Genomic DNA, 24777 nt, shown 5'->3' with positions numbered 1-24777 from the left:
CACGCCGGCCGGTGGGGGACTCGAACCCGGGGCCAGCGCGGCGGGTCAGAGTGAGGGCTCGAACCCAGGAACGGGAGGCTGGGTTAGGCCGGGCCGGGACTCGAACCCGGGGGCCAGCGCGGCGGGTCAGAGTGAGGGCTCGAACCCAGGAACGGGAGGCTGGGTTAGGCCGGGCCGCGACTCGAACCCGGGTCCAGCGCGGCGGGTCAGAGTGAGGGTTCGAACTCGGGGTGCCAGAACTGGGTTAGGTCTGGCCGGGACTCGAACCCGCGGTCTGGCGGCTGGGTTAGGTCAGGCTGGGACTCGAACCCGGGTCCCCCGCGCGGGGCAGCGGGCGGGCGGAAGCGCGGCGGCGGATGAGGCGGGCGGTGCCGGCGGATGAGGCGGGGCCGCGCCGGGCCGAGCCGCGCCGGTACCTGCGGCCATGAGCTACGAGCCGCGCCGTGACTGGGGCCGCGGCCGCGGCCGGGGCCGGGACCGTGACCGGGACCGTGACCGTGGCGGCGATGGCGGCGCCCCCTCCGCCGCCTCCTCCGCTGCGGGCGGGCCCGGCGGGCGGGGACGGCACCCCGGGCACCTGAAGGGCCGCGAGATCGGGCTGTGGTACGCCCGCAGGCAGGGCCAGAAGAACCGGGACGCCGACCGGCAGCAGGTGAGGGGCTGTGGGGCTGTGTGCCCCGGCAGGAAGCGGAGCTGTGGGGCCGTGCCGGGGCACAGCGGCAGGCCCTGCGCGGGTTCCGCCGGCCGTGGCGGGTCCGCACTGACGGAGGCGCTGCTTTCTGCCCTAGAGAGCTGTGGTGCGCATGGACGAGCGCAGGGAGGAGCAGATCGTGCAGCTGCTGAACTCTGTCCACACTAAAAACGACAAAGAGCAAGAAGCCATGTCCTGGTGGTCCGGGGATGAAGAAGGGTAAACACATATAATTACCAGTTCTTCTGTTTATTTGGAGTTTGAGCACAAACTTTCCATAAGCTGGCAGGAAGATGTGTCAGAAGTGATTTACCTTTACTGAGTGTACCGGCTCAACAAATATCCTCCAGTTTCTCCACGTGTGTTGTCACACTGAATGGTTGTAGTCATTGCTGTAAAACTCCTTCATTATTGCTGAGTTTGGGGTGTTAAATTTCTGCTTAAACTCATAAAAGTTCTAACTCACCTCAAGGCTACTACAGTAGATATATGGGATTTTTCAGCTCTCTTGGGCTCTGGAATTACTCTTCCAGAGGTGGATTTTGGCTTCTGTTTTCAGTTATTGTGCAGTCTTGGAACGTTTTCGCAGGGTCTGAAGCAGGGTCTGTTCTGGAGTCATTAAGGATTTGCAGGAATAGCTGGAATAGGCTGGTGTGCTGAAATGAGGGGATTGAGGCTCCATTTGGCTCAGGGATCCAGTTATGTGATCAAGCAGTAATTCTCTGATGATGTTTCGTTGCTTTGTGGCTTCGTTTGGTGCAAAAGAGCGTGTTGTTTTCTAGATCCTGATGTCAGGTTTTTGCTGGTTGGTGGTTTAAGACTTTATTTGGTTTAATATTTTCACTGTAGTGACAGACCCAGAGCAGCTGTGGCTGCCCCTGGATCCCTGGCAGTGCCAAGGCCAGGCTGGACACTGGGGCTGGAGCACCTGGGGCAGGGGAAGGTGTCCCTGCATGGCAGGGTGGCACTGGGTGGGATTTAAGGTCCTGCCAACCCAAACCATTCCAAGGTTCTCTGGAATTAGCTGCTGGATGTAGTTACCTGCACTCTGCATGTGGCCAGGCACAGCTGGGGGAATCTGAAGTTCTTGTTCTGTGATTCCAGCCCTGCTCCAGAGCAGCCTGCCAAAGTGAAACCAGATGCTGAGAAAGCTCCTGTGAGACAGCTACCAACTTGGGAAAAAACATCCCTGGATTTGGATGTGGAATTTCTCTGTGAAAAAACTGAGCAGGATGCTGAATTAGATGAGCAACTTAAAGAAGACTTAATGAAGAAGAGATCTGATCCCAGATATATTGAAATGCAGGTACTTTTCCCTGTGTTAAGTTGAAAACTTTTAATTGGATTTTTTTTTTTTAATTAAGCTAACCTCAAAATGTAATATCTGGTAGTTTACTAGAAAGTTGTTGTGATGTTACTTTTGCTGAAAATTATCCTTAGAATTCATGACATTCATACCTATTGATAGAACAGTGATTAAAAATCGGAAATGACAAATTTCAGAAACAGTTAGAATCTGAAATTTGAAGCAGATGTTGTTTTACTGGGTGGGTTTCTCTTTCTTTTTTGTGGATTGTGTCCCTGCAGTTATGGCTGAAACTGAAAGCACAGCACTGGGCTCTGAAGAATGCCTTTTGAAAACAGAGGTTTTGTTTTGAACAGCCATGGACAGAAAATTGTCTTGCCCTGAACACCAGTTCTGTTCCATACCAGGCCCTGCTCTTGCACCTGTATATACCTACCTTGTCAAGTCCTGAGCTGCTGGGCTGAAATTATATTTCTAAATTGAGCAAAACTGAAACAACACATGGAATTAAAGTTATTTCCCACGGGCCTGTGTTTATACAAGTGTTGCTGAGCAGTTTGTCATTATTTTGCAGTTTAGCCCAGATTAGAGGTGAAGTTTGTCCTATTGCTTGGATGCTGAAAAGGTGCTTAAAGAGAAACATTTTTTCTTTTTCCCCAGAGATTCCGAGAGAAGCTCCCCTCGTACGGGATGAGAGAGGTGAGTGTGTATTGAGAGAGAGAGACCCTGTGCTGCAGGGCTCCAGAGCAGGGGAGGGCAGCAATCCTTGGTGGCAGCAATCCTTGGTGGCCTGCAGGAAGGGGAGAGGCCTCCCAGCTTGTGACCCTGGGGCTGGTTCCTCTCCAGACAGCAGCAGGGCTCACTGATGTGATGTGGGGCTCAGTACAGCGTTCTGGTGGAATGTCATGGGAATGTGTGGCTGCTGCACACATTTGATAATAATAGGTCATCTTTTTCTGCCAGTTACTTCTAGAAGGTTCCTGGTTACTCAGATTGTTACGCTTTCGTCTGTGTATAAAAATGTGCCTTTTGTTGAACAATTTGCCAGTTTGGAATTGAATATAATGCCAATTAGGACTTTTTAGCTTTAACCACAGAGTTACTGGCTGCACTGCAGGCTCTCAGTGCCATTAGTTTCCCAGTCACAGGATAAGGTCAGTGAGGGTAGGGGCTTTTGTTAATTGATGGTAGTTCTTAGGCTGATATCCCCTGTATGCAGTAGAAATGGAGTATTCTGGTGTGTTTGCTTTGGCAGGCTCAGTGGGGATCAGTGAGCTCCTTCCTGCAGTCCCTCTCTTTGCCATAATGTCCTTGCTGTTAGCATTTGTTTCTTAAAATAGTCACACTCCCCTTAACAGTCCTTGGGGTGGGGAGGACGAGGCTGGAAAACTGTTCCTGTTGGTACAAGAAATGTTAAAATATTGTGCTGAAAACCTTTAGTTTGTGCAGGCTTGGAGTCCAACAGGGCAAACTCTTGTGTTCAGCCTCCAAAGATCTACAGGAGCCGCAGGAGGCAGAAAGGTTAACAATGTATTTCAGGCTTTCATTTTAGTTCTTCCATGTTGCTTTCATACAGGATCTAAAGTATTTAAAGCTAGTGTTGGGGTTGGGCATGCTTTAAACCCTACACATGGGAAGTGCAAATGTGCAGAAATGGCTTTTGTGAGGTTTAAACTGAGCTTTTTTGGTAGCGTTACAGGAAGCAGCCCAGCATTTCTTCAGCTGTTGATAGTTTGCTCAGAGCTCATCTATTAAGTTGTTTGTCCTAGAGCCAGTTCTTATAAGCCCTAGAAAAACACTTAATACACCCAAGGATAGCTCAGCTACACTTTGGGGGCATAAAATAAGCAGGATGGCTTCTGCTGTGGTGTTAGAAACAAAAAGGTTTAATAAAGGCAAAATAACAAACAGAAAAACTCGAGCCAGGTACAGAGGTCTGTCCCTGGTAGAAACACTTCACACAAAAGCCCCTCTTCTCCTTTGTTCTGTTCTTTTCTACTTGATTGATCAGGCGGGACTTTTTGGCTTCTATCCAATTAGGTGTTCTCTGGTGTTTGCTGAAGTCCCTGAGGCCCTGTGAGGTGGCTTTCCACCTAACAGTTGAGAGAAGCTTCTGGGCTTCTTTCTTTTTTTGGGGGACAAAGGTTAGTTTTTGCCACTCTGTCATTGGGGGGCGCATTCCCACACTCATCCCACAGCAGCAGAGGGTTCTGAGAGCGCTCTAGAGCCTGCCTGCAGCAGCAGTGCAGTGACAGCCGTGTCTCTGTGTGGGCCAGGAGCTGGTGAAGCTGATCAACGGGCACCGCGTGACGGTGATCAGCGGCGAGACGGGCTGCGGGAAGACCACGCAGGTGACGCAGTTCATCCTGGACGACCACATCGAGCGCGGCCTGGGCTCCACCTGCAGGATCGTGTGCACCCAGCCCCGCAGGATCAGCGCCATCTCCGTGAGTGCCCCCGCCCCGGGGTGCTGTTCAGGGCAGGACCACAGGCTTAGAATGTACCATACATTTCGGAGGGGTGAGACAGAGCACACCATTTAAATAAAATGGAATACAACACCGGGGCCCGGCCTGCTGCAGAGAGCCCTTCTGCTGGTCGGCGTGCGCGAGGCGTGGCGTCCGGGGGCACCGGCACTGCAGCTCGCTCTGCCCCGACCTCAGGTTACAGCTGTGATTCCAGTGGATGTGGCAGTGCAGATGCCCGTTGAGATAAAAACTGGTGTTGTGGCAGGCCTTCTAGAGGTGTGCCAATGAGCAGGAAGGAATCTGGCTTTCCAGTGCTCGCTAGTTACTGTCCTTGACAGCTGGGTGTCAGCTCTGAAAGGGGAACTGCTGCTAGTGCCCAGTGGTTGTGTTCCTCTGCAGTCTGGTCCCTGGCCTGCTGCTCTCAGGGGAGGAGAAAAGGTGCTCCTCAGGGCATTTCTTTGTTTACAAACCTCTCAGTACCAGGTGTTCCTGGTGGTGAGCGGCTCAGTCACAGGTCAGGCTGATTTTCTTTGTCCCCCTCAGGTGGCTGAGAGAGTGGCTGCCGAGAGGGCAGAGGGCTGTGGCAATGGCAGGAGCACGGGGTACCAGATCCGCCTGCAGAGGTGAGCGGCTCCCTGGCCAGGGCCTCTTGTTATCCAAAGGACACAATTGGAAAAGTACTTCCAAAAAGAAAGAACTGCTTTCCTGCTGGTATTTTCCCCTGAAGGAATTCCTGTGAGGAGGGAATGAGATTTTTGAATTTTAGGAAAAGGTTTGAGTGCATTTACTGTGTTTTATGCCCCATGTGACAGTGGCAAGCCTAAGTTAGGCTTTGTCTAATTTGTCTAATTTGTCTGTTTTCAGCTCTAGTAAAAGGTTCTGCTGTGGGCAGAAATAAAACTGATGTCCCTAATCAATGAATTTCAAGGAGAAGTGAAAATGCTGAAGGGGAGAATGCTCCAAACCATGTTTCTGTGGAAAGCTGTGCATTTGCTACACATATTCATGGACTAATTCCCTGGGACCATGTAATAGCTGCAGTGACAGTACCTTGCAGAATAAAGCTTTTACATTTGTAGTGGGCTATAATTTAAAAATCTGAAGTGGTACCAGCACATAAGGGAACCTTTTTGTTGAAGCAAAACTGCTGGTGAGGGAAGAGAGCTGAGCCCTCCCAGCATTTCAGTTGGGGTTCATAGAATCTCCCTGCTGCTACTCTTTGCTCCCAGTGCTGTGCAGGTGAGTGCCCTCTGTGCTGGGCCTGGAGGGCTGCAGGAGGTGGGGATCAGCACCTCAGTGTGCAGGAGATGGCAAAGGGTGCCTGGGAAGTCAGGGCCTCTCCCTGCTCCATTCCCCAGCCACAACAGTGGCCTAATTCCTTGTTGCTGCCCTTGTGCTGTGAGTGAGGCACGTCTGCAATGGCACCTGCAGCTGAGGTTTAAGGTTTTAAAGCATTTTCTTAAACACAGAGGAAAACTGAGGAGTTCTTTTTGTGTGTCTTTCAGTCGCTTGCCAAGGAAGCAAGGTTCAATTTTGTACTGTACCACGGGAATTGTGCTGCAGTGGCTCCAGTCAGACAAGTAAGAGCTCCTGTTAAATGAGACACTGAGTGCAGTTATGAAATTAGTCCTGAGCTGCTCCAAACAGTCATGGCTCTACTTTTATTTTTTCTAAAAGCAAAAGTTTAACTTCCTCCCCTTCTATTTTAGGCACTTGTCCAGCATCAGTCATGTAGTTCTTGATGAAATCCATGAAAGAAATCTTCAATCAGACGTTTTAATGAGCATTATTAAAGATCTTCTGAATGTCCGGCTGGATCTGAAAGTCATACTGATGAGTGCTACTTTAAATGCAGAGAAGTTTTCTGAGTACTTTGGTAGGTGAAATGCTTCCTAGAAATGTTCTTCTGGCTTCTACAGTATAGTGTAGTTCTGGAATTATAGACTTGATTTGTATCAAAAGAAGAAATTACTTCAGTTTTACAAATATCTGCCAGCTGCTAGAGATGCAGTTTCCTCAGTTTTATCTCATTGCAACCTGATATTGCTTCTGGTTTTACTTTTCTGACATATTGTGGATACAGAATCCACAGAGTGTTTTCCTAGTAAATATTTACCATGTTTTAGCACTCTTGCTGTGAGGGGGCAAGCAGATTGAACTTTGAGTTGTTCAGTCTCACAGCTTTTTCCAGTAGCTGGAACCAGTTGAACTGCTGTGCAGAATACTGCCTGCTGCCTGTCCTTTTTGTATTCAGCAGCCTTATTTGGGGGTGAATGTGGCATCTTCCCTGACAGCTGGAAATGTCCTGTAGACATGGCAGCTATGTTGCAGAAACAGTGAGGAATGTTTATTGCTTCTGTTCTTTCAGTGCAGTATTTCATCAGTGCTTTTAAAACTGAGTTCTGCCTCCCTCCACAGACCATTGCCCAATGATTCACATCCCTGGGTTCACTTTCCCAGTGGTGGAATATCTGCTTGAAGATGTCATTGAGAAGTTGAGGCAAGTGTTTTTTCTAAACATCATTTCAGGGAGTACTGGGGGGGCTTAGCTTCGTGTATGTATGCTCAGAGATTAACTTGCCATAAAGAAGAATTGCCTGTATTTTTCAACAGAAAACAGGGGGGCTGCTGAGGGGGGCCTTGTACAGTAATTACAGGTGGCACACAGTTACCTGGGAATATTGGCTTGAGGAGGAGAACAGTTCCTCTGTTGCTGTGGTGAATTTTCAGGTCTCTAAATCAAGCTAGTCTTTCTTGCTGTTCACTTTGTTTTCCCTGCATGTTCTCATACTTACAAGGGCTGGTCCCTGCTTTTGTGAGATTTCTGTTTAAAGAGAAACTGCATATTCTTACACATGATCTAGCTAAAGCACAGCATATTGTCCATGGTTTGGAAAACTGTGCAGCTGCTCTGAATTCCCTCAGTTTCAGAAGGAATTGTTTGCCCCTCCTGTTGAAGGTACACCCCGGAGAAGACGGACCGCCGGCTGCACTGGAGGAGGGGCTTCATGCAGGGCCACATGAGCAGGCCAGACAAGGAGGAGAAGGAGGAGATCTACAGGCAGCAGTGGCCAGGCTACCTGAGGCAGCTGCAGGACAGGTTGGGCCCGAGTTTCTCTTCTGCTTTCAGTTTTCAGGCAGCCCTGAAGTGACAGCCATAAATTAGTGCTGTGTTGTGTTGCTGGGCTTTAGTAACAGTGGGGTAGTGGCTGCTGTGGAAAATGGTGATGGAATTGCCTGTACAGTTGGCTGGCAACTAGTGAAGTGCTTTAGAGACAGCAGGATTAGCTCCCTTTGCCTCTGAGTTGTTCAAATTAAATTTCAGTTCATTACCTAAATAGAAATTGTCAGTCCCTGGCTCATCAATGGGGAGAGAGGTCGTGTAAGTGCTTCAAAGACAGTTCAGTCATGACATGAGAATTCTTCAGCTGTTCTGAACTGACAATAATCCCACTGAGCTAAATGTGGAGAGTACTTTGGAGGTGCAGGAATTGCTCACAGAACTGAGCTGATTGCAGGTGGGTTCATGGCTGGGTGGCTCACTCAGGCAGGCAGCAGGAGCCCTGGCTTTGCATGTCTGTGCTTTCCCTGCTGCAGGTACTCAGCAAGTACAATCAGTGCCCTGGAAATGATGGATGATGACAAGGTGGACCTGGACCTTGTGGCAGCACTGATCAGACACATTGTGCTGGAAGAGGAGGTACAGTGGGACTGAGCTGGGGCAGTGCCAGAGCTGGTCACACAGAAAGAGGAGAAATTCTTGTTTGCTCTTCTAAGTAATTGAACAGTTTTGAACTACTCTTATGTATGATAAATGGAGGTAGCTGTTTTATAGAAAAAAAGCCCTTGACAGACTGTACCAGGCTGGGCCAGTGAGGTTTCATATCTCACATGCCCACCACATGTCAGTGTGCAAGGAGCTGGCTCTCTGTGCAGTGTGTGATGTGTTCTGACCTCTCTTCCCTTCACTGCCTCTTTTCCTTGTAGGATGGTGCAATTCTGGTGTTTCTGCCAGGCTGGGATAACATCAGCACTTTGCATGAGCTCTTGATGTCTCAAGTCATGTTTAAGTCAGGTAAAACCCAAACTCTTTGTGGGACTTCTGGCAGTGGCACTGGGGGCAGGCTCCTTTTGCTTGGGGTTGCTGCAGTTGTGCTGGGTTCTTATTTTCCCTTGTCTCCTCTCCAAAGTGTTCAGCAGTTTTTGAGTGTCTGTGGTATCCTTTCCTCTGCTACCAACACATTTTTCTCAGTGTGGGAGTGACAATCTGAAAAACAACCTGACCTGCATCTTCTTCCTCTTGTCCTTTGCTGCAGCTGGGAGAACTCCCATCCAAAACTGAGCTCCATTCTGTGTGCACTTCCTCTGTGCTTCATCCTTGAGCAGCTTCCTCTGCTTTGCTGATAGTTCCCTTAAATCCTGTTGATTTGGGGATGTCTTACAGACTCTCAAGTACTCTGTGCCTGTCTGACACACTTCAGTTGGTCCTTTTGCATCTCTCATATTTCCACCTCACCTGTCTCAGCTGGGCTCTTGGCTCTTCTGATGGTCACTTGCAGTGTGGTTGTGTACATTCATAGATGCAGAATTGCAGCTCATGGAAAGACTGAGTGTCAGTTTATGTATTAAACTTGACCAATTATTAAATAACTTCAGAATTTAAAAAGGAAGTCTGAATTACTGTACATAACTTCATATATTGTCTTAACTCATCATGTTATAGCATCATAGAAAGGCCTTTATACCTTTTTTCTTTAGAATTTGCTGTTGTGATACAAGTACCTGTGATCTCAGAGCAAGAAGCAGTGGCCTGACTTGCAGCCTATTTTCTCTGTTCTGCATAGTTGATTTAATAGATTTTCCTGTAAAATTGGAAGTTTCTGTGCTTACACCATATTTTTTATCTCTTTCTAACTTTCAGATAGGTTTATTATCATACCTTTGCATTCACTGATGCCTACTGTTAACCAGACTCAGGTATGCTTCTCTTTTATTGCAATATTTCACAACCCAAAAAAAAAAAAGAATGAAGCATGTGTTTGGTTTTGGCAAAGACATAAACGGGCCCTGGATAATTACAGGTGTTCAAGAAGACCCCACCAGGAGTGAGGAAAATTGTGATTGCAACCAACATTGCAGAAACCAGGTAAGTGCCTGGGAAGCTGTGTGCTTAACAAAATAAATGGAAGTGATAATTTCAAGTATAAACCTGTTTGATGTTGCCAAAAATACGTTTCTGTGTTTGTGCCATTAATTTGTAGCACTTTATCTTTGGAAATATTTATAGACTAAACAGAGTTTTCCTATGATTGTTGTAAACAATTCAGCCAACCACGTTGTTTTGAGCAGTTAAACTACAGGGATACTAAACAATTGCTAGAAGGATTTGTACAGGGTAATCTGAGCTGCCTGTCCTCTGTTCAGAATCCCAGTGGGGACTTCTGCCAGGCTGAGGAGAATAAATCAGCTCTTGAGCTGTTCAGTAACATAGTTCTTAATGAACTTCCAAAGACAGATTTTCTTAATTGCTGACTCTGTTTGGGAGGGAATAAAGAGAGGCCAAACCCATCCTAGGTCACACTTGCCAAGATGAAAATTTGCTTTTTTTTGCTCTTTTTCTTGAACAGCATCACAATTGATGACGTGGTGTTCGTTATAGATGGGGGGAAGATAAAGGAGACTCACTTTGACACCCAGAACAACATCAGCACCATGGCAGCAGAGTGGGTCAGCAAGGCCAATGCCAAGCAGAGGAAGGGTCGGGCAGGAAGGTAGAGCAGTGGGTGCTTGGGGAAGTTTGGGGATGCTGAGTTTCCAGCAGTGCTGAAGGTTCTTCATTATTTGCATGTGTGGCACTGCTGGCTCCTGTTCCTGGGCAGAGAAGGATTTCCTTGCCTTCCTAGGAAGCTGAATTGACTTGGGCTCTGTTGAACTCCAGAGTTTCCCCTCCTACAGAAAAATGTCCTGCATTTTGTTGTGAAATTTGTCACTGCCCTCACACCTGATTTATGAGGCTGATACAGTAAAGTGGAAACAGTTTAAAAATTAATTTCTGTGTTCTCTATGCCTCGTTCCTGCTGATGGGTCTGTGCTTCAGAAGACTGAAGTGGCTTTTACAATTGAATACACTTCAGTTCTAATTCCTTGAGGAGTTTTGGGAAGCTCTTTGTGAGAAACAGAACCATAATGTCACAGCTTCATTGAGGAAAAAAACCCAACAAATGAGCAAACCCAAAAGAACAGTTTCTTTAAATCATTGCAGAGTTCAGCCTGGCCACTGCTACCATCTGTACAATGGACTGCGTGCCAGCCTTCTGGATGATTATCAGTTACCAGAGATCCTGAGGACTCCCTTGGAAGAACTCTGCCTGCAAATCAAGGTAAATGCAGGAATCTTCAAAAACATTTACTATCTGCTTTTCCATTGGGATTAGTGGTTGAGAGAATAAGTTAATGCAACTGTGAGGCTAGGGGTGTTAAACCAAAATTCTGTTACACCAGAAATGTATGTATGTAGCCAATAATTGCAGCAACTTTTGTAAATGCACACTTGTATCTGGGTGCACCAAACTCATGGGAAATGGAATTATCTTTATTGTATCAATAAAAGGTGAGGTCCACTAACAAAAATTTGGGCTGTGCTGTCCCCCAAATATCACATGTCATTCAATGAGAGAAGCTTCAGTGGGAATGCCAGTGAGTCAATTTATATGATTGCTTAAAAGAATTTTACTACGGAGTAGTTTTAGAACTGGTGTGAATTTCCCTTTTTGGCAGTTCACATAGAATTCCTTATAAAAGCAGAAGGATTGCCATGTGTATGTGAACTGAAGGGAAGAATAGATTTTTCTGCTGCAAATTCCATCACTAATACATTTTTTTGTCCTTAATTCTTAACTAAAGAAATTCTGACCCGGGCTGTGAATTACTCACACTGTTTCCATGAGTGTGGTTACTGCTACCCAATTTTAGACAGCTGTCTTTCTCCAGCTGCTGTAGGCTTTTGTTGTGATTTTTCTTTCAGATCCTGAGGCTTGGTGGAATTGCCTATTTCCTGAGCAAACTGATGGACCCCCCATCTCGTGATGCTGTGATGTTGGCCATAAATCACCTCATGGAGCTGGTAAAGTGTGGCTTCATCTGTTCAGAGCCGTGGCACTGTGGGTGTTACAGCTCTGCCATTGCAGCCCCTCACCCTTTGTGCAGAGCCTGATGGACCCTCCCTGCTCAGGGGGACACTCCCCACACTCCATGATGCCTGGGGGCTCTGCAGGGTGCTTCTGAGGGACTTTGGAAATGACTCCAAACAGACACAGACCCCGCACTTAAGCTCCCTGCGGGTGTTGATTGAACTCCCTGCTGTTCCCTGCTGCCTCCCTGCCTTCCTGCTGCCAGTGGTCAGTGAGGGGCTGGAGACAAATGAGGCACGTGGGAGAAGCACCTTGTGTCATTGTTGCCCTGGCTGCTGTCCCTGGGGAGGGACAGGTTCAGGGCACCTTTGTTCTGCTGACTCCTTGCTCTGGTGGTACCTGTACAAATGAGTTGTAGCATAAACAGAAAATCTGGCTGGGATGTTAGTGGGTGGTGTCTGTGTAGCAGGGGCTTTCCCAAGGAAATCCTCCCCGTTTCACATGGTGTGTGTGCTCTTTCCTTTGTGCCCTTGTCCTGGCAGAACGCTCTGGACAGGCAGGAGGAGCTGACTCCCCTGGGGGTGCACCTAGCACGGCTGCCCGTGGAGCCGCACATCGGGAAGATGATCCTGTTTGGAGCCCTGTTCTGCTGCCTGGACCCCGTGCTGACCATTGCAGCCAGCCTCAGCTTCAAGGACCCCTTTGTCATCCCCCTGGTAAAGTCCCACAGACACCAATTACATGTGGGAATTTAAGACTCTCAGGAGGATGCTGGGACTCAGTGAGGTGTTACAGCTTTAAGAGCACTTTCATTAATGTCGTGGTAATTACATTTTTACTAGTGGGATTGCCTTTGTGTACTATGAATTATCATTTTTCCTGTGGAATGTTTGAAATTACTATAATTCTCATGTGTGACATACAGAGTGCTGCTGTACAGATGTACCTGAATTTGGAGAAGAGAACTGTCATGTCAGCCTGGGTATTATGTAGGTTCTGATTTTTAGGGCAAAGAGAAAATCGCAGATGCAAGAAGAAAGGAGCTGTCAAAGAACTCGAAAAGTGACCATCTGACTGTGGTGAATGCCTTCACTGTAAGCATGTTTCCATGTGTTTTTTTTCTTCTAGAATTTTAATTTCAGTAATAGAGATGATCCTGAGGAAAAAGCTGATCAGTTTGTGCTCTGTAGGCTTTCTTGTTTGGCTTCTACAGAAACATAAAACCAAACTGATTTTCACCCTTCTAGTGTTGCATAATCTTGTCTCCAGGCTCAGTAACCTCATTTCTGCTAGACAAGTCTGAAAAAGACAAAGGAAACATAGTATTACATTTACATTCCTGAAGTTGTGCCCTCTTGTCCTTCTGGCCTCTACAAGAGGCTGAAGCCAACTTCAGAAGTGTTGGACGTGGTGCTGTACTGGGTCGTGGTGAGGAGAGGAGGAAATAAAGGGCCTGGAAAAGGCAGTTACTGCCCAGAACTTTAACTTTGTTAATTACAGCAAAGGGTGGGTGCTCTGGAGACACAGCCAGGTGTCACTGCCTGCCAGGGAAAAAGGAAGGTTTGATTCAGCATGTTGTGAAGTTGTGGTGAGTGCACATATACAGAGATCAGAGGATTTACTTTCTCCCTGGTGGGGAACATGTGACTGTTGGCCTCCAGTTTTGGCTGTCCTTAAGTCTGTAGTGTTCACTTACAAACACCTTACAACTCTGGTTTCATTCCTAGGGCTGGGAAGAGGCTCGGAGTTGTGGTTTCAGGAATGAGAAGGACTATTGCTGGGAATATTTCCTGTCCTCAAACACCATGCAGGTAACAGCATCCTGCCAGGCTCAGAGAGGATCCTGTGTGTGGGGGAGAGGAGGAGCCTTGGCACAGCATCATTCTGGGGCAATTTCTGTTGTTTCCTAGATGCTGCATAACATGAAAGGGCAGTTTGCTGAGCATCTCCTTGCAGCTGGATTTGTGAATAGTAGAAACCCCAAGGATCCCAAATCTAACACCAACTCAGGTAACTGTGGAGGGAAAGGGAGGATTTATCCCAGCTGAAATCTCAGCTTGCAGAGCTGCCTCACTTACTCTGCTGTCTCCTGCAGGTAATGAGAAGCTGCTCAAAGCAGTCATCTGTGCTGGCCTCTATCCCAAAGTGGCAAAGATCCGGCCCAGCTTCAGCAAAAAGAGAAAAATGTGAGGGTTTGGTTAATGTTGGTTTGTATTCAGGGTGTTTTCTGTGTGGCATAATTTGGCAAGGTGAAGCAGTGGCTTGAGTGCATGAATGAATCTCACTTCTACAGTTTGAGTTGTGGTTGTGTATTACTTCCTGAGAGTGGGATTGCTGATTTCTTAACTCCTAGATTGCTGCTAACACCTGAAGTAACTGGTGTGACCTTACCACGCCATGGATAATGTTACATGGATGATCTCAGCAGCACTGCTCTGAAGGGGCTGTGCAGCAGCAGACCAAACATTGTCACTTCTGGTTATTTGGGAAAGAGATCCCAGGGATCTTGGTCTGTTGATTTATCACTTCTTGTATTATCAGACTCTTTTTGTTGTTGTTGTTTTTCTTTGAAGGGTGAAAGTTTGCACCAAGACAGATGGATCAGTCAATATCCATCCCAAATCAGTGAACGTGGAGGAAACAGAGTTCCATTATAACTGGCTCGTGTACCACTTGAAGATGAGGACCAGCAGCGTGAGTCAGGGCTGTGCTTGTGGGGTTTATTTGTTTTATAACAAAATAAAGGCTCTTGAATGAGCCTGGGCCAGGGTTCAGAGGGGATGTGAACAGCCTTTGCTCTGGGGCCTTCCTGTCCTAGGCCATTCCTTGTGCACACCATCAGATTATGTCCTTTGTGATACTGCTATTGTGCCACAAGTAATGAACTTCTGTGGTTTAGTTCTTGTTGGGGGTTTAGTTCTTGGGGGTTTTTTTTTTTTTTGAGGATTTGGGTTTTTTTTGGCAGTAACAGGTGTAAATTCTTTTAGTTTGTTTTTTTTTTTTTTCTTTTTTCATTTCAATAGTCTTAACAATTCTCAATATGCTCACATTTTTTCCTCTCATTGTTGCGGAGCATCAGGTTTGATTTCACCACTGTGTGAAAGACTGAAAGACTTGGGACCATTTTTGCTCTTGTGCAATCTGATTTCATGTAACCTTTTTTTTTGAACTGAGTTGCTTTATGCATCTCTTCAGAATTTGTGAGTAACTGAGTAAGGATCTTCTGGAAATCTGTAGGAGTCTCATTAAGGATTAGTGATGGCACTTGAGACATTTTGAGGGTGATCAGACAATTCTGTTGTTGTGCAGATTTACCTGTATGATTGTACAGAGGTGTCTCCATACTGCCTCTTGTTCTTTGGAGGGGATATATCCATTCAGAAGGATAAGGACCAGGACACCATTGCTGTGGATGAGTGGATTGTTTTCCAGTCTCCAGAAAAAATAGCAAACTTGGTCAAGGTAACTGTTTCAAAATAATGTACTTGGAAGGCTCAGTGTAACACTGGTTCTGCTTAGGGATTTCTGGATTTGATATTCCTGTGGGCCTATTGATTTGTCAGTCAGGGAGATGATGTTTGAAATGCCCTCCCAGCAAGCAGTTCTAGCACACAAATTAAGCAAGAGAGATCTAATTTTGCAGAGATGCTGTAGGTTGACTTGGTCAGGAGATACAGGAGATATCCACATGGATATGGAATCATGAGAGTGGGGCTCCTCAGTTAACAGGAATGGCTTCCATAGAACTGTTTAATATTGAATCCCAGAAATCATACCTGACTCTTTTTAAATGTTATTTTAAACCAGCCTTTAATCCTGAGGTCGCCAGCTAAGTGCTGGGTGGGCTGTTAGAGGTGTCACATCCAGACATGGTCATCTCTCATCAGAGACTGGATTTTGAGAGGCAGCGTTAGATCCTGGAAACAGCAGTGTGGAAACGACCTGGGGGGAGAAGAGCAGGGAGAACAGAAGGCCTGAGGCACTGAACCTCTCTGTTGATGCTGTGGCTCTAACTGCCCATCTCCCTTTCCTTTTTCCTGCTTTTCCTTTATTACAACACTCCCCAGAAACTGCGAAAAGAACTTGACGATCTTCTACAAGAAAAAATCGAAAACCCCCACCCCGTGGACTGGAAGGACATTAAGTGCAGGGACACAGCAGTGCTGACAGCCATTATAGACCTGATCACCACGCAGGAGAACGAGGCCGTCAGGAACTTCGCGCCGCGCTTCCAGGGCGAGCGCTGCACCTGACGCCGCGGCCCGCCCGCGCGCGCGGCCGCCTTCGCGGCGTCCCTTCAGCTGGAGGAGCACTTCTGTGGGGTGAGCTGCTGCCTGCCCCGTCCTGAGGAGCAGTTCTGCAGAGCTGCTTGGCAGTACGTGTGTGTGCACGAGTTCTGTGCTCGGTTCTGCAGAGCTGCTTGGCAGTACGTGTGTGCGCGTGTGTTCTGTGCTCCGTGTGGCTTCGTGAGGGACAGAAAGGCAGCTCTTGGGTGGTGTAAGGTTCTTGTCCTGCTGTAGCTGTTTTCTTGGGGTTTTTTACCCATCAGGTAACAGATATTTAAAAAACCTGCTCAAATGCAGCTTAGTAATACCTAAATTTTTTTTTTTCTTTTAATGGGGTGTGGTGAGTAATTATACTTGCTGTGTTATTCCAGCTGTGCAGCAGTGTGCTCACCAGCACTTCCACAGAAGGTAATTACAGCTTAATTTAACTGAACTTGAAAACACTTGTTGAATTTGTATGGTGGGAGGAAATAATATCTTCAGAAATTCTCCTTTTCTGCATTTCATCCCATTCAATTAATCTTCCTTTGCTTTCTGTCCCCATCCATCATCACTACTGACTGAAATTGCAGCTTGCAGAAAGCATGGTTGGATGAAAGTCACGTTGGGTTATGTGTTAAGGTTTCATTGCATTCGAGGTTTTTTGGGGTTTTTTTGTATTTTTTTAAGAAGTTAATGTATGGGTTATAGTATTCCATTAAGAGTCTTTCTTTGCAAGTCTTACTTCAACTGTTCTCAATGTTTTGAATGTTCTGTTTTGAATGATCTCCAGTCATGGAAGATTATTTGAATGACAAAGTTTGTTAAGGGTTTTGAGGTTTATCCTTGAGGAAAAAAACCTGGAAATACAACTTTTCTCCCTTCTTTGGTGTTTCGTTGGTTTATTTTTCTTTGCAAAAATGACCTTAATCATCAGGTTCAGGAGGATTTATGCTTTATTCTGAGGAAAGCAGAGCAGCTCAAGTCAAAGTTCCTGGCTGTGAGGTGCTTCCCATTGGGTAAGCAGGGATGGAGGGTGCCCAGCTCCTCTTTGCCACTGCCAGCTGCACAGAAAGTCCTTCAGCCTCCCTCCCACCACCACCTGCCTGGTGTGCAGTCCTGAGCAGGGCCTGGGGAGCCACAGGCACACAGAGATTTCATTGGAGATTCCATCTGGGCAAGCGAGAGCCTTCTGTTGGCAACCTGTGTCCTGATCAGGAGGAAGGGGAGCACTGCATGCCCTGCAGAAATCAGAGCTGATGTTGCAGTAACAAACTGCCAGCTGCCACTGCTGGGCTCCCAGTTAAAAAGGAGGTGCTGGTGCAGTGCCCACCTCCAGTTAAAAGGGAGAGGGGGGTGTGTGTGTGTGTTCAAAGTGCACAGGGCTGATGAAGGGCTTGAGTTTTCAGGTGATTTCCTTTGCAACAGCAGTGCTGATAGAGAAGTCAGTGCTAAAAATGACTTTATTTTTTGCTAATGAAAATAGTGTGGAGTGTCTGAGCTCCCTGCCCTGGGCTCCAGGGACAGGAGGCTGGGCAGTTAACAGGTCAAGCTGAGTTTGGACTGGACACAAGGAAGCAGAGCTTCACTGGGGGAAGGGACAGAGCCTGCAACAGGCCCTGGAGAGGTGGTGATGGCCCAGGGCTGAGGGTGGTTAAAAACACTCAGGAACAGGATTTAACACTGGGTCAGCCCTGGGGGGGTTGGACTCACAGGGCTGTGGGTTCCTTCCAGCTGAACTGTGCTGAACTACAAGAAGCAGAGGGAACTGAAGACTTTTCCCATCTCCCTCTTAATGGTGTCTCAGCAAGGAGATGCTGTCCCAGGCCAGTGCTCCAAGTCCAACAGGTAACTGGGATCTATGACAGATGAGGTAGGACATAGGATGGTGCTATTTACCTTTACAGAACAGGAAAAGCTAAAATGCCAATGTTTACTGAAGAGATTTACTTTCTCTGACAAAAATTACATTATCACCTGGTGGCTTTATGGCATTTAAAACAAAATCAAAACTTTTTTTAGTAAGGATTTAAAAGCACTTTATTGATTGTTGTCCTATAAAATCATAGAAGTCTTTTAATTCCTGAAGAACTGTGTCCAACAATAGGAAAAATGAAAAATGTCTTTACAAAACATTACAGCATTTTTGGAAAAACTAGGTATGAAAAATATATACAGTGTATTAAAAAAAATCTGAATAAAATTAATGCCTGGATTTATACATTCAGCTATGTGTTAAACATCCACATGTATACAGTAAAATCTGTTAAAACAGTCGCAGTGTTTTTACTATGTTAAATAAGTCTTTGTTCAATTTACAGTTTCTCTCATTACTGTTTTATCAGTCCACTTATAAATTAATTTGTAAGGCTGTATAACCACTGTCACGCTGTCCAGGTAAGTATTTTTGTACAAAATTACTGCCTTCCTACTGTAGTTTAAATTATTAGAGCTACACATCTTTACAAACAATTCACTCACCACTCCAATCAGCATCGTGCAGGATAAAAGCCAGCAGAGGCTGGGGAAGGCACCAGGAGGAAAGCCTTGGTAGTACAAGTTGTCCCCTCATTTCACACTGCTGAGTCAGCAGCTGGTCCTTGAAAGGGAGGGTTTTTATCACTCACACTCACACCTCTGCAGGCACCTGCCCCGAACTCTGCTCAGCCTTGAGTGCATTTGTTCAGTGAGTGCATTTCGTGTTCTCATCACCGCTGCCCTGAAGCACTGAGTGAAGTGCACCTGAGAAAACCAGAAACCACTGCCCCCACTTCCAGCAGTTATTCTGCAGTAAAATACCTGTGCTAGGATGGAGCAGCAGAGGGTGGTGCCTTTTCCTGGCTTTCAGAAATCCTTTGCCCACAGCAGAACCTGGAGCCGGTCAGAGCAGCCCCATGGAGGCGCAGCTGCAGAGTCCTGGCGAGGCAGTGCCAGCTGTGCCTGTGCCAGCTGTGCCCATGCCAGCTGTGCCCGTGCCAGCTGTGCCATCCCTGATTTGCCCTGGAGAGGTAGGTCAGCCTTTACAGAGTCCAGGGCTGCTCGCTGGAGTTCAGGTGCCACGCGGGTGCTGACACGAGGGTGTCACAGTAACACAGGGTCTGGGGCTGCAGCTCCTCAGCAGCAGGACAGCCAGCACTGGGCCAGGCAGGCCCCTCCAGAGTTCTGCTGCTGGAAACAACTTCAGATGCTCAAAAGCAGACAGAGCAGAGGGTAAGGAGGCAGCGAGGCAGAGCTGCAAAGCGTGCCCGAGACACTGCTGCAAGGTGCTGCTGCTGGGGCTCAGCTCGGAGCTGTCAGAGCAGGGACCGCGTCTGCGGCGTGCCCCGGCCCGGCTGCTCGTTGCTTACACGTTGGTTTCCAGCCCCAGCAGGCGGCCCATGCGCTCCATGTTCTTGTCCAGGGTGGCCCTGCAGGTGATCTCCCGGGCACACTCCGAGGGGAACCAGCCCCTCTGGCCGTCCCGCAGCCGCTCCCCCTCGTACCAGCCTGCAGGCAGGGGACAACAGTGACACCTCTGCAGCCGACCCCGCCCCGGGCTGCTGGCTCTGAGGTACAGTCTGCATTTGCCTCCACTGGGGATCAAGTACCACTTTAGGATAGCTTTGGCAGATGTTTTTAATCCAGACAGACTAGGTAAAAAATAGTATGTGCAAAGTATTGCACAATTTCGCTGTCTTTTTTGTCATTCAGATATAGTTTGAAGTAATGTCATAGTACAGTGACAGAATCTCTGATTTCACAGGTAACTGAGCAACAGCAAGTTAGAATTTAGTCCCTCAAGCAGACAGTGTTCTGCATCCCTGAGCCAGCACTTGGTGCTATCAGTGCAGTTGTGGGCAAGTCTGGGCAAGAATCACCGTGATCTTGGGATACTTGATCCTGTGGCAAACCTCAGCAACCACCCTGTGGCAGGAAAGCCCAGGCCATGGCACAGCAGACTGGGGCTGTTTGTCTTGGACAGCCCTGGCACTCACTAGAATGTCTGAGCTCTGTGGTTTTAGACAAATTCAATTTCCTATTTGTGGACACCTCCCATGCCAAAACTGGCCAGCAGCCATGTTCTACAGCTGGTTACATCTGCTGCTTCCTTTAGAAACCTGAACCCAAATGCTTACGTTTTCCTTGGAAGCTGAACTTGTACTCACTGCAGTCCTGTGCTAACAGGAAACAAGTTTTTGTAGCTGGATCCCCCTGCAGAGGTGACAAATGGGTACTGACAAAATCCTCACTCACCATCATTCACCTTCTGATAAACCAAAACGACATCGGCGACTTGGAGAGAGAGCTCATCGGCCTGCTTGGCTGTGTACGTTCTGATGATCTCCACCTGAGCCAGTGCTGGGGAAGGAGCGAGCCAGGCTCAGTTAAACCAGTCACAGGCAGGGGCTTTAACTACAACACATCGCTGTTTATTTACACAATTCCCACTTGACACTTTCCCCCGGCTCAGAGCCCAGCCCAGCCCAGCCCAGCCCGGCCCAGCCCGGCCCTGCCCGGCCCTGCCCAGCCCGGCCCAGCCCCACCGAGGGCAGTGCTGCTGCCCTGCAGAGCACCACGCGTGCCAGGCTCGTGACTCACAGGTCCTGTCCGTGTGCTGCCCGTCGCTGTCCTGGCCCAGCGCCGTGATCCAGCGGGCTCTGTCACTCCTGCAAAGGAGAGAGAGCTCATCGGCCTGCTTGGCTGTGTACGTTCTGATGATCTCCACCTGAGCCAGTGCTGGGGAAGGAGCGAGCCAGGCTCAGTTAAACCAGTCACAGGCAGGGGCTTTAACTACAACACATCGCTGTTTATTTACACAATTCCCACTTGACACTTTCCCCCGGCTTGGGGCGGCTGCAGCCCGGCCCAGCCCAGCCCAGCCCGGCCCTGCCCAGCCCAGCCCGGCCCAGCCCGGCCCGGCCCAGCCCGGCCCGGCCCAGCCCCAGAGCCCTGCAGAGCACCACGCGTGCCAGGCTCGTGACTCACAGGTCCTGTCCGTGTGCTGCCCGTCGCTGTCCTGGCCCAGCGCCGTGATCCAGCGGGCTCTGTCACTCCTGCAAAGCAGAACCCCGTGTCCCAGCTCATGCCCTGGGCAGTGCTCAGCTCTGAGACTGCCCCTACTCCTTCCAGTGCCAGCATCCCTCCCGTCACACCTGGGAGTAACCCCCGTGTATCACCACCTCTGTGTATGCTCTGCCTTCTTCACAGATACAAAGTTCTCACCTAACACTGGTGCTTTTCTCCTTAGGACCCACATGCCACAGGAGATGGTGAACCACAACCAAACTGTGCTGGAAATCCTGGGGTCAATGGAAACATTTCAGTTTCACCTGCACAAAGCTATTCTGAAGGCACACTCAACTCTCTGAACTGTTTGGCCTTTGAAATTCCCTTCCTATCCTCCTCAAAAGATAAGACTATAAAAATAGGTAACTTAAAATACAAGAATTCTTTTCAGACTCTTGCTCTGAGTGATGATCAGCTGGACTGCTATTTTTACTGCAAACAGCACAGAACAAATCAGTAATAAGTCTGCAGAACAAAATGTCTTTTCATACAAAGCCCAGACAACTAAAAATGTCCTGCATTTTTTCCCCAATAAAATTGCATTTCCAAACAAGTCTGAATCATCTCCTGCTTTCATAATGAGATCTTTAATAGAAAGCACTGATGATCTTCAGTTCCTTTCACGGTTATTCTAAACTTTGAAAGCCAACCTAAAACTATCGATTTTTCCAGGCAGGGACATGTCTGGAGCACTCCCTTTCATGTCTCTGTCCTGCCTCCAGCTTCCCCCAGAACAAATGAACTCTTTCAGTGCGGGGAGGCCTTGTGGAAGTTGATGGCACATGTACATCCCAGAGCAAGCACTGGCTGCTGCTGTTCCTGAGGCAGGACACTCCTCAGGGTGCCCGGGAGAGCAAGGAGCAGAGCTCCTCCTGCTCTAACCCTGCTCTGCTGCCGCTGCTGTGCCATCCCAGTGCCCTGCTCAGGGCCCAGAGCACTCTGGGTGTGCCTGGGGACACTCCCGTGCCACACACTGGTGCTGTGCCCGCACAGCCCCACGGTGACACCCACCCACTGACCCTGGGGTGAGGGACTGACACCCACCTGCAGCAGTGAACCTGGGGTGAGGGACTGACACCCACCTGGCAGTGCTGACCCTGGGGTGAGGGACTGACACCCACCTGGCAGCAGTGACCCTCAGGTGAGGGACTGACACCCACCCGCAGCAGTGACCCTGGGGTGAGGGCCTGACACCCACCTGGCAGCAGGGACCCTGGGGTGAGGGACTGACCCCCCCCTGCAGCAGTGACCCTCAGGGGAGGGACTGACACCCACCTGCAGCAGTGCCCCAGGGTGAGGGACTGACACCCACCCGCAGCAGTGACCCTGGGGTGAGGGCCTGACACCCACCTGGCAGCAGGGACCCTGGGGTGAGGGACTGACCCCCCCCTGCAGCAGTGACCCTCAGGGGAGGGACTGACACCCACCTGCAGCAGTGCCCCAGGGTGAGGGACTGACACCCACCCGCAGCAGTGACCCTGGGGTGAGGGCCTGACACCCACCTGGCAGCAGGGACCCTGGGGTGAGGGACTGATACCCACCTGGCAGCAGTGACCCTGGGGTGAGGGACCCAGCACAGGGCTGGCCCTGCACAGGAACCTGCCCGAGGCACAGCTACACTGATCTCTGCAGGCAGGGTCATTGAGGCCTTACCCAGCAGTTTAAATGAATAAACCAGAATAAGTAATAGAAATAAATAAATAAATAAATAACGATTACTGCTTTGGGCAGGGCGGGAGGAGCTGCCCATGGAGACAAGCAGGTGAAGAATTCCCTCAGGTAACTGTACTCACTGAGTCTCTGCTCCCAGGAGCATCTGCACCCTGTCCCCGGCGTGGTTGCTGAGCAGCAGGAGCCTGAAGAGGTGGGAGGCAGAAGCGCGGCCCGAGTGGAGCACCCCGGCCGCGTTCCTGGGAGAGCAGCTGGGCTCCTCGCCGTCGCAGGGCAGCACCAGCAGCTGCTCCCGCAGCGAGTACTCGGTGACGTTGTAGCTCTCCTCACTGCCGGGAAGGAACAAGACACCGGGCAGGGTTTAGGTTCCCGTTCCGTTTGTCTGGAAGCCACCCCAGCCACAGGCACGGCCACAGGGACAGCCCTGGCAGCACCTCCCGGCTCCACGCGGGGTAACAGCCTCTGCCAGAGGTCTGGTGTGACACAGAGCCCGAGCTCAGCTGCCAGGGGACATCTTAGCAGCAGGAGCCTGAAGAGGTGGGAGGCAGAAGCGCGGCCCGAGTGGAGCACCCCGGCCGCGTTCCTGGGAGAGCAGCTGGGCTCCTCGCCGTCGCAGGGCAGCACCAGCAGCTGCTCCCGCAGCGAGTACTCGGTGACGTTGTAGCTCTCCTCACTGCCGGGAAGGAACAAGACACCGGGCAGGGTTTAGGTTCCCGTTCCGTTTGTCTGGAAGCCACCCCAGCCACAGGCACGGCCACAGGGACAGCCCTGGCAGCACCTCCCGGCTCCACACGGGGTAACAGCCTCTGCCAGAGGTCTGGTGTGACACAGAGCCCAGCTGCCAGGGGACATCTCCAGCGGTGTTCTGGGAAATAAACACTGACGTGGCTCTGGTTCTTTCTGCACAATGACTTTGTGCACTCCCAAATGATGGACACAGAACAGCATTCTAATGGAACCAATCCTGCTCAGCTCTGAACCAGGGAAAGGGTTGGGTGGGGCTTGGTTTTTTTGGTAAGTTGGGGGATTTTTGGGGGTGTATTTTTTTTTAAAGATGTCAGTTCAGTATTTTAGTTTGAATAACTCCTTAGCCAAGGGAAGAACTGGCAATCCCTGCTGGGAGTGCTGCCATCACTACATGGGAATCTTGAGTCTGAAAAAGAAATGTGTCTATGCATTTGTGCAATGAATAATAAATGCATTTCTTACGAATTAATCAACTAGTCTGTACATGTGCACAGCTAATCATAACAGCACTTCTTACTAATTAATCAGCAGATAAACCTCTACAAATCCTTCCCACTCCTCACTTCCATGCCACAAAGCTGCTGGCTCAGACTCCTGCTGGAGGGAATCCAAACACACGTGAGAGCACTCAGTGCATTTCCCACGAGCCCCCTGGGGTCAGCACTGCACTGATTCCCCCACCTTCAGCTCATGCCCTAAGCCAGCCCACAGCCAGGTCTGTGTGACCCTTCCCGAGCAGCAGCCACGTCTCCTGGCCTTGCCCCACCATCCTCACACCTGCTGGCACTGCCTGCTCCTCTCAGGACACTGCAGTAGTGCTTGGCAAGTATTATTTCATTTTTAATGATTAAAAAAAAAAAATAAATCAGATTGTGTCTACACACAGCAGTGGCTACAAGGACAACTGGCAGAAGAAACATTCCCAACAAGCTAAAAGCTGGGGAAAAGCAGACTTTTATCCCTCTTTAAAGCCTTGCACACATCCCAAGTCCCTGTGTCACCTCCTGCCCAGTTTTTGGGGAGCAGCCCTGTGACTGGAGAGCCCTTTGGCTCCCTCCTCTGCAGCATGTCAGAGCCACAATTCCCAGCAGTTCCAGCACATGGAGATGGGGCAGAGCTGGGCAGAGGCTGCTGAGCCAGGGCTGGAGATGAACTCTGGGTGAAGCCCCAAGTGCAGCCTCAGAAATGCCCATTTTTAGCACCAAGTGAGGTGTCCTAGTGTGATGTTAAGGATCTTCTGAGATTCAGCTGCTCAAGGAAAACCACAAACATTCAACCCCAACTAGCAACAAACATTTCTGTGTGCTGCTGTGGTGCCATGGCAACACCGTGGGTGGGAGCACAATCAGCTCCAGCCCTGCTAACGAGCTCTGGCACTCGGGCAGAGGGAGCTTCATCCTCCTGCAACAATCGTGGGAAGTGTGCAGGGAAAGGACATTCCCAACACTTTATC

At 49.1% G+C, this 24777-nt stretch overlaps 2 protein-coding genes across 2 annotated transcripts in view; one reads left to right on the top strand and one right to left on the bottom strand.

Moving 5' to 3' along the window:
• Nucleotides 1-388: 388 nt before the first annotated feature.
• On the top strand, nucleotides 389-16744 carry DHX36 (DEAH-box helicase 36). Its single transcript, XM_041405866.1, has 25 exons — nucleotides 389-652; nucleotides 789-910; nucleotides 1796-1997; nucleotides 2658-2696; nucleotides 4274-4444; nucleotides 5009-5088; nucleotides 5971-6045; nucleotides 6175-6341; nucleotides 6884-6965; nucleotides 7425-7565; nucleotides 8063-8165; nucleotides 8453-8540; nucleotides 9387-9442; nucleotides 9547-9611; nucleotides 10093-10236; nucleotides 10728-10845; nucleotides 11490-11588; nucleotides 12138-12311; nucleotides 12603-12689; nucleotides 13323-13406; nucleotides 13506-13605; nucleotides 13691-13781; nucleotides 14169-14289; nucleotides 14905-15057; nucleotides 15663-16744. The coding sequence occupies exons 1-25, from the start codon at nucleotides 425-427 to the stop codon at nucleotides 15846-15848; spliced, it is 2976 nt and encodes a 991-aa protein (XP_041261800.1). The 5' UTR covers nucleotides 389-424; the 3' UTR covers nucleotides 15849-16744.
• A 155-nt stretch (nucleotides 16745-16899) lies between these two features.
• ARHGEF26 (Rho guanine nucleotide exchange factor 26) overlaps nucleotides 16900-24777 on the bottom strand; it is a 102419-nt gene continuing 94541 nt past the window's right edge. The window contains exons 11-14 of the mRNA XM_041406068.1: nucleotides 22700-22906; nucleotides 20826-20893; nucleotides 20094-20198; nucleotides 16900-19346 (exon numbers count right to left, since the gene is read on the bottom strand). Coding sequence (XP_041262002.1) covers nucleotides 19204-19346; nucleotides 20094-20198; nucleotides 20826-20893; nucleotides 22700-22906 — 523 coding nt within the window. The 3' untranslated portion in view covers nucleotides 16900-19203. The remainder of the gene's footprint in view (nucleotides 19347-20093; nucleotides 20199-20825; nucleotides 20894-22699; nucleotides 22907-24777) is intronic.

This window comes from Onychostruthus taczanowskii, unplaced genomic scaffold (assembly GCF_017590055.1).
Source record: "Onychostruthus taczanowskii isolate IOZ18803 unplaced genomic scaffold, ASM1759005v1 scaffold24, whole genome shotgun sequence".
Lineage (NCBI taxonomy): Eukaryota > Metazoa > Chordata > Aves > Passeriformes > Passeridae > Onychostruthus > Onychostruthus taczanowskii.
This window is presented reverse-complemented; position numbering and strand designations above follow the sequence as displayed.

Coding starts and splice junctions, on each gene's coding strand:
- DHX36 (XM_041405866.1), top strand. CDS start 425: ATGAGCTACGAGCCGCGCCGTGACTGGGGCCGCGGCCGCGGCCGGGGC. Junction 4,445..5,008: donor GCAGGATCAGCGCCATCTCC/GTGAGTGCCCCC, acceptor TGTCCCCCTCAG/GTGGCTGAGAGAGTGGCTGC. Junction 9,612..10,092: donor ACCAACATTGCAGAAACCAG/GTAAGTGCCTGG, acceptor TTTCTTGAACAG/CATCACAATTGATGACGTGG.